Raw genomic sequence first — 8,500 nt, forward strand, 5'->3', positions numbered from 1 at the left:
AGTTTTCTCAGCACCACTCATTGAAGGGGCTGTCTTTTCTTCTTTGTATAGTCTTGCCTCCTTTATCCTGGATTAATTGACCACAGGTAAGTAGGTTTCTCTCTGGACTTTCTGTCTTGTTCCATTGATCATTCAATGTATTTCTTTTTTGTGGTAGTACTTTGTTTTGATTACTGAAGCTTGCAGAATAGTCTGCAGTCAGGGTACCTTATTCTGTCGGCTCTTGCTTTTCTTTCTCAAGATCGCTTTGTCTATTTGGGGTCTTTTGTTTCCATACACACTGTAAAATTTTTTGTTCTAGTTGTGTGAAAAATGCCATTGGTAATTTGATAGAAATTGCACTGAATCTGTAGATTGCTTTGGATACTATAGTTGTTTTGACAGTTAAACAGTTATAATGTCACTTTCATTTCTGTATTTCAGTTTCCTTCTGAGTTTAGGTAAAGGTTTATTGATATTGTTTGTTTCGTTCAGGAAATAAACTTACAGTTCTTGCATATGAGCACTGGGCTGGCACGCCAGGGCTCTGTGCTCATGGGCAATGTGTTTAGAGATGTTGCTTAGCAACGATCATTCTGCGATGAAAGATTCCAAACTGTTGAGCTTCCCATCTGGGAGTTTGTGGCGGGACGGCTCTGGCTTACCTGTAGTGCTCGTGTTGGGTTTAGGGGACTGTGAAGAGCTGAGGGAGAGGTGAGGTGTGTTTGGAGTCCATAGGCTCTGTGATGAAGATATTTGGCTTTGGGAGTAAGAAGGGTGTGCCGCCCTTTGGCTCCTCCATCAACCCATGAAAGACAGAGGTCATGGAATCAACTTCCAGCCCGGGTACCGCATCCGAGATAAAGACCTCAGAAAGATCCACAAAGCTGCCATTTTGGGCAACGTAGCCAAAGTGCAGCATGTTCTGTTGTTTGGGGAAAATGGCCTGAACGACAGGGAGAAGATGAACAGGTAAGCAGGGTGGAAGGGCCTGGCAGAGATCCCTCCTGTGAGTTTCCCTTCCAAGGCTCCTGGATACCTTCCTGGGATCCAGCACCCCACAGACTTTATAGGCAGCAAAAAGCCTTCGCTGGTTTTGGACCCACTTATAATTCCCCTTATACAGCTTTACTGATAGTTTTGAAGTCATTAACTGAATGTTGGTAATCACAGAAATGAAATGAAACATGAATAGCATCTGCTTTTCCTTTCTTCCTCCTACTTTTTCTTTGCATAGGTTAGCATGGTGTACTCATGAGTAACAGTTCTCAAGTTACATAGCCTTCAAGAAATCTTCTGAACATTCTGGCTCTCACATTTTTTCTCATGCGATTTATGAAAGCACTTCTTCATGGATCATCTGTTGTGGATCATGGCAGTGGCCAGATTTCTGATATTGTCAATATCTTATTTTTAATGTATACATTTTTTATACCATAAGGTTATATATTACAGAAAACTGCATAGTGAGCAAAGTAATTCCCATGCCAAATCAACTTCTGGATTAAAAATTCTTCAGATACAATTCAATATCCATTTTATATTAGTGTACACTTAGGTATATGTGTTCTTTGCTGAAGGACCGTAGAAGACAGCTTTGAAGTAGGAAGCTGGCTGTGTCCTTGAATAGGAAGACATTTTCTTAGGGTGTATGGTCTTTCTATATTTAAAGCAAATCAACATTTCATGGTTTTAAAAATTTTGGGTTACATATGCTGTCTTTAATTGTTGTGATGAAATTAAAAGCTTTGTATAGTAGAGGAAGATTTGCCCTTCTAGATGTCAAAATGTGCTATAAGTGCCTATAAAGTGTTTGTTTACTAACAACTGAAAAGATAGATACATGAATGGAACAGAATGCCCAAACACCCAAATGAATGTAAAACTTTAGAACTTGAAAATGATGACCTTTTCTGTTAGAAATGATAAACTGTGTGTAGATGGTGGAGAAATAACCTGTTAAAAGAGAAAGTAACTCAATTTTTATCTCACCAAAAAGTTTCAGATAGAGTATGGATCAAACATTTCAAATATGCACAGTGAGAAAAGTACCAGAATAAAACTCAGATTCCTATTTATACAATTTTATCTGCTGACAGAGACGTTCTGTTTTTCCTATTTCTACTGTTTCTTAACCTTAATTTTTTTAATTGGAGAATAATTGCTTTACAATGTTGTGTTGTTTTCTGCTGTATAACATCATAAATCCGTTGTAAGTATACATATATTCCCTTCTTTGTGAGCCTCCCTCCCACCCCAAACACCTTTCTAAGAATGATTTCAAAAGTAAGAATTCTGGAGTTTCCTGGATTTCGGCATCAAAAAAAAAAAAAGAAAGAAAGAAAAGAAAAGGAAAAAAAAAAAAAGAAAATCTGGATGTTGATTTAACATTTTAACAACATAAAAAATTTAAAACTCTCTATAGATCAAGCTGTCTATAGGCAAGTCGGATTAGCAGACAAGGCTTGTCTTTTTGGCACTCATAGGAATGTGGCATGGATAAAAATGATTTCTCACTTCCAATTTTTATTTAGAATTTTTTTAAGGATTGATATTTTCTGACGACTTTCAGCCTTTTCAGAAGTCAAGGGAATCTAGGAAGTTCCTTGGTCATCCAGTGGTTAAGACTCACTGCTGTGGGCCCAGAGTTCGATACCTGGTGGGGGAACTAAAATCTTGCCAGCTACTGGGATGTATTGTACAACATGGGGAATATAGCAAATATCATATAATAACTTTAAATGGAGTATGACCTATAAAAATTGTGAATCACTATGTTGTGTACCTGTAACATATAATAATAAGTAATGTGCATCATCTGTATTTTAATTAAAAAGAAGCAACCTTAGACAAAAAGACCTTATGGTAATTAGATCAACAGGAAAAATGAGAAATGAGCAAACAAAAATGCTACCAATTATAGTTGTACAGATATTGTAAATTACAAATTTCATTCCAATGTCAGAGACGTTAAAATGTCAGAAAATGAAGGTATTAGAATCATTGAAGCACAGTGTTGTCTCTAATCCTCAAAATGTATCTGCAAAGGAGGTATGATATCCTTTGACTTCATTGAGATGTTGTCCTTGTAAAATAGTAGTAATAGTAATAAGTATGATTATATTACCTAACAGGTACTGAGCTGTTACCTGTGCTAGGAATGGTTGTAAACTCTTTGCATGAATCTCATTTAAGCATCGCAGTGCTGTCCTGTGAGAGGCACAGAGAGGCTGAGCGACAGCTAAGTGACAGAGTGAAAGTCAAATTCAAACCCAAGTTGAGCTGAATCTCAAGGTCATGGTCATTCTATTCAAGTAAATTGTTCTTTCATTATTGTGTTAAGAAGAGCTAATGCTAATATATAATGTTCTTTCTCCAGAAGGAAACAAAATATTTGTTTTAGAGCCATAGGGAATGTTTTCAATCACAGGAACAGTTGTTTGTTTTGAAACAGTAACACTAAAGTTTCCTGAAAACTCCTCTTGCTTTCATAAGACTGCCCTCCACGTGGCCTGTGCCAATGGCCATTCAGCAGTGGTCACTCTGCTCCTGGAGAGAAAATGCCTGCATAACCTATGTGACAATGAAAACAGGACAGCACTGATGAAGGTACGGGGCAGTGAACCGTGTCCACACGAGGTGGATGTGATTTAACTACTGACACTAAAAGTGAATTCATCTCATTAAATGTAGCAAACTGGTGAAGCTTGTGGACTGTTTACTTTGAATTAATTCCTAGAATTTACACTCTGTTTCTTGGTGCAACACTGACAGGCCATAGAATGCCAAGAAGAGGAGTGTGCGACTCTTCTGCTGGAGCATGGTGCTGACCCAAATGTCATGGACGTCTGTGGGAACACTGCTCTCCACTACGCTGTCTTTTGCCAGAATATATCACTTGCAGCAAAGCTGCTTTCCTGCAACACCAATATAGAAGCCAGGAACAAGGTATATCTCAACTAACTTTATTTACAAAATATTTGCAAAGCATTTTTTTTTTGGAGGTATTGGTTCTTTATTTCAAAAAGACATTTATCAATTTTCAGTATCAAAATGGTTACACTATTGGGGTTTTTTTTTCTCCCAGTTGGTCCCCAAAGAGACACCAAAGGAGAGAACATTTTAAGCCAATTAAGCTGCAGGATGCACACCTAACAGACCTCACTGAAACCTCATCAAAAAAGGGGGATTGGGTAGGGAAAGAAACTTTAAAAGATCAGCACACTGCTAGCCCACAGACTGTAGAGAGCTCTTACAGGCAGAGGGGTGACCAGTGTGCCTCAACCCCAAAGAAGCAAAGTTCCAAAATAATATAAAATTTTAAAAGTTTTGTACATATGCTTTTCAAGATTTCTCCAGCACTAACCGATACAAAGCACAATGAGATGGCACTTTTAGAGATAGCAGCTTCAGACCCAGAAAAGGATGATGAGATGAGATTCATATGGCTAAATCAGTGGCAAAACATAATTTTCTTTCCTTTCTTTCAAGGAGGCAGGAGAGCAAATAAGTGGTCACTTCAACATAAGAGGCACATGATCCATTCTGTGAGCAGTTGGGAACAGGGTAGAGCTAGGACAAGGATTTGGCCTCAGAGGTTTCACCATCTTAATTGTTTGGTCGCTTCTGATGAAAAAAGAAAAAAAAAAAGGTTGTCCAAAGATACTGTAAAGCTGAAAACCTGAACAGCACTTTTTTTTTTTTTTTTGGTAACTCCTCCTGGTATGATCTTTCTGGTTTGGCAGGTACTTTTTACAGGGCAATGAGGTTTCCTCAAATGGAGCCTTTCTCTGGACTGCTAGGCTCTCAGTAAGGCAGGCCCAAACCTTTTCCCTTTCTCTCTGGAGAAGGCAATATGCATTAAGCTGAAATGTTACCTTCCAAAAGTGAGAAAGAGATTAGACTGCTGCTTCAGAACTACGGAATTATCTGGAATGTTTTTTTTACAAATGGTTGTTACATCAACAACAAAAAGGGTAATTACAAAATGTGTACATCACAACATGCTTTTAAAGACACTTTGCATTGTGCTCACATTCCGTTAAACGTTGTTCCCAAAGGTGCTCAGCCTCTAGCCCAACTGGAATCTCTGGGGAGAGGCAGAGACAGTTTGGCGAAAAGGACACAGGAGTAGGGGGGTGGGAGAGGTGGCGAAAGGAGAAAGCAGCCTTCCAGTTAAAGATCAGCCCTCAGTTTAAATAAAGGTCAGCTTCGGGCAGGCTGGCCCCAGCAGAGTCGGGGTGAGAGGGAGGAGCAGCGTCAGGGCGGGGCTGGGGTGCTCTACATCTCATTCAGGTCAAGCAGAGTCTGGTCCAACATCCTTTGTGTACAGAGGTGCTCCTCTTTGGTGCATTTCAGTTTATCTTCCAAATCATCAATTGTCTTTTCCAGCTTGGCTACCAATCTCTCAGCAAATTCAGCACGGGTCTCTGCCTCCTTGAGTTTATCGGTAAGAATCTTTATCTCTTCCTTATATTTGTCTTCTTTTTGAGAGTACTTTTCTTCAGCAGCACTCAGACACTTCAGGTTCTGGTCCATCAGTTTGATTTGCTCATCCATCTCTCGGCAACGGGACTCTGCCAGCTCGGCTCGCTCCTCTGTGCGCTCCAAGTCTCCCTCAATAATCACCAACTTGCGAGCCACCTCTTCATACTTCCTGTCTGCCTCTTCTGCAATGTGCTTAGCTTCTTTGAGTTGGATTTCCTGGAGTTCCATTTTTTCTTCATCTTTTAAGGCTTGGTTTTCAATAACCTTCATACCTCTCTCACTCTCATCAGCAGCTTTCTCAGCTTCCTCCAGCTTTTGCAGGGCAGTGGCCAGGCGCTCTTGAGCTCGGTCCAGCTCCTCTTCGACCAGCTGGATCCTACGGTTCAAGGAGGCCACCTCAGCCTCAGCCTGTTCTCGGGCCCGTCCTTCTCCCTCCACTTCCCGCTGGAGGCTCTCAGCCCTCTCCTGTGCATCATCGGCCTGCTGCTGCAGAACCTGGATCTTGCGCTTCACCGCCTAGATAGTGGTGATCCCGGCCATGGTCCCCACCCAGCTCCTGCTTGCCTACGGGTTCCTGCCTCCTCCGCTCGGCATTCTGCAAAGCATTTTTTAAAACTAGAAGTGTTTTATTTCTAACTATGTAAATAGGTAAACTGAATAGTGTCCATCAAGCCCTGTTACCATGGAAACAACTCCAAAGCCACTGCAGGGGGTGGGGAAAAATGTTGGAGCCCACAGAGAGGGCAAAGCTCTGTCTCCCAGACAACCATCTATCCCAGAAGGAAGATTTCTCATCAGAACGTGCCTGGGAGTGGGTGGTAGGCTCAGAGCCCACAAATGATGAAGGCCTGGGGGGAATGAAGTGATGTGAGGAGTGGCTGCTTCCAGGGGCTCAGGGAATGGGTGCCCCTGGGAGTGGGTGGGAGGAGGAAGGAGACCCAATGCCCATGAGGGGGAGCCGGGTGAGTGCAAATGGGCCTGGGAGGCAGCAGGCCTGGACCCCTGAGCCCTGCAGGACCCCGGTTCTGAGATCTGGCCAAGAGGGTCAGGTCATGTTGGACTCCCAGCAAGGGCGTTCACTTGTGCTGGTGACTGCTTGGTTTGCGATGTACACCTCGGGGTCTCCCACGCTCAGCCCCAGGAGCTCCTTGGTGGGGTTGCAGCTGTGCATGTGGAGCTGGTGATGGCGAAGCCACACCTCCTGCTTTCTCCAGGACACACGTGAAGTCCTGCAGCTGCAGCCCCGCCAGGAACTCCCTCCACTCTCACAGGTGGGCTCAGTTTTCCATCTTTGGAAGCTCCAGCCTTCCCTGAGTGAAAGTATTTTGAAGGAACCAAATTGTCTACGATTTCACTTTAAATCATGATATTTCTCAAGGATTAGAGAGTAAAGCATTCCTTTATGTGTTTATGGTTGTTACTCGTTGTAACACTGCACTTGTTAAAGGTAAAATAGTGAAGTTGCTCAGTCGTGTCCGACTCTTTGCAACCCCATGTACAGTAGCCAACCAGGCTCCTCCATCCATGGGGTTTTACAGGCAAGAATACTGGAGTGGGTTGCCATTTCCTTCTCCAGGGGATCTTCCCAACCCAGGGATCGAACCCGGGTCTCCCGCATTGTAGGCAGACACTTTACCATCTGAGCCACCAGGGAAGTCCTGTTAAAGGTAAAACATTTTCCAAATATTTTCCCCCACTTAAGTTTTTTTTTTTTTTTTTGTAATCAGTCTAAAATAACACAGTAAAGCAAAATTTGCCTCAGTAGACTTTGTCTTAAAATTCAAACATAAAGAAAGCATTTTACAACATATTAGAAATCTTGCTGCTGTTCACAAATTCCCATTTTATGAAAATTGGTTTATATAAGCACAGTTTCTCTCTCATTGTCCAAGTCTTAAGAGGGTAAAAGGAAAGGAAAAGGAGCAAGCAAGTGAAAAATGCAAGTCAAGCTGGAATTTTATCAGTTGGGAAATGCCAAGACGAGGATTTATTTATTTTAATATTTATTTATTTGGCTGATCTGGGCTTCGTTTCAGCATGTAGGATATAGTTTCCTGACCAGGGGTCGAACCCAGGCCCTCTTTCCTGGGAGCACTGAGACCCAGTCACAGGACCACCACGGAAGTCCCGAGATTTTGGTTTGTGCTTTTTATTCCCTTCAGTTTATATATTTCTTATATGCTTTTCAGTTTTCAAGGATAATAGTTGTCATTTTGAAAAAGATTGTGAGTGAACTGTAAACTTGCCTAGGTGCCAGTTTTAAGAAGACTCTGATGAAACCAGACTGACAGTCAACAGGTGGTGATTAAGTGTGAATTAAGAGGGAAGAGCAAATAACTACCTGCTAATATCCTATTCTGGCAGAAACATCCACTTAGATAAGAGTCTAGACTCTGCTCTCCAATCTAGAATGTCTTGATGGGAAGGAAGTAAGTGGTTTATAAATAATGAGATCAGGTTGCCTTTTGGGTTTACTAGTCCCTGTTCTACCACTGTTTACCCAGGAAACCTTAAAAAATTGCAGCTTTGATGACTCTTGCCTCTTAGACTTTTCTTTTTTATTCAAACCTTCATGTAAGAGAAGGAATTAGCTGTGTGAGTAAGAGATGAGACGAGTGGTTGCTGCACTAATTCTCAGCTATATTCTGCTGGTGAATCACAATTATTTGGGAAAACTTATTTTAAAAATGTATAAGCCTAGGGTGTTCCCTGTAAATTTTGACTGAGTAAATCGAGGAACGCTTGGACGTGTGTATTTAGAAATATTCCCTTGAGATTCTGATCCAATCCTTGATGAATAACGATGGAGTGAATACATGTAATTTCTTTTTTTTTAAATTTTATTTTATTTTTAAACTTTATAATATTGCATTTGTTTTGCCAAATATCGAAATGAATCCACCACAGGTATACATGTGTTCCCCATCCTGAACCCTCCTTCCTCCTCCCTCCCCATACCATCCCTCTGGGTCGTCCCAGTGCACCAGCCCCAAGCATCCAGTATCATGCATCGAACCTGGACTGGCGACTCGTT

General features: G+C 41.6%; 1 protein-coding gene and 1 pseudogene across 2 annotated transcripts in view; one reads left to right on the plus strand and one right to left on the minus strand.

Annotated features, from left to right (window-relative positions):
• Nucleotides 1–787: 787 nt before the first annotated feature.
• LOC104999625 (putative ankyrin repeat domain-containing protein 19) overlaps nt 788–8,500 on the plus strand; it is a gene marked incomplete at its 3' end in the record, with an annotated part of 58,321 nt that continues 50,608 nt past the window's right edge. The window contains exons 1-4 of the mRNA XM_010855190.1: nt 788–951; nt 1,560–1,581; nt 3,475–3,588; nt 3,754–3,927. Coding sequence (XP_010853492.1) covers nt 788–951; nt 1,560–1,581; nt 3,475–3,588; nt 3,754–3,927 — 474 coding nt within the window. The remainder of the gene's footprint in view (nt 952–1,559; nt 1,582–3,474; nt 3,589–3,753; nt 3,928–8,500) is intronic.
• On the minus strand, nt 5,072–6,006 carry LOC104999616 (annotated as a pseudogene). The gene has a single exon (XR_826635.1). The product of XR_826635.1 is annotated as a tropomyosin alpha-3 chain pseudogene (transcript).

Source organism: Bison bison, unplaced genomic scaffold, assembly GCF_000754665.1.
Source record: "Bison bison bison isolate TAMUID 2011002044 unplaced genomic scaffold, Bison_UMD1.0 scf7180017864356, whole genome shotgun sequence".
Taxonomy (NCBI): Eukaryota; Metazoa; Chordata; class Mammalia; order Artiodactyla; family Bovidae; genus Bison; species Bison bison.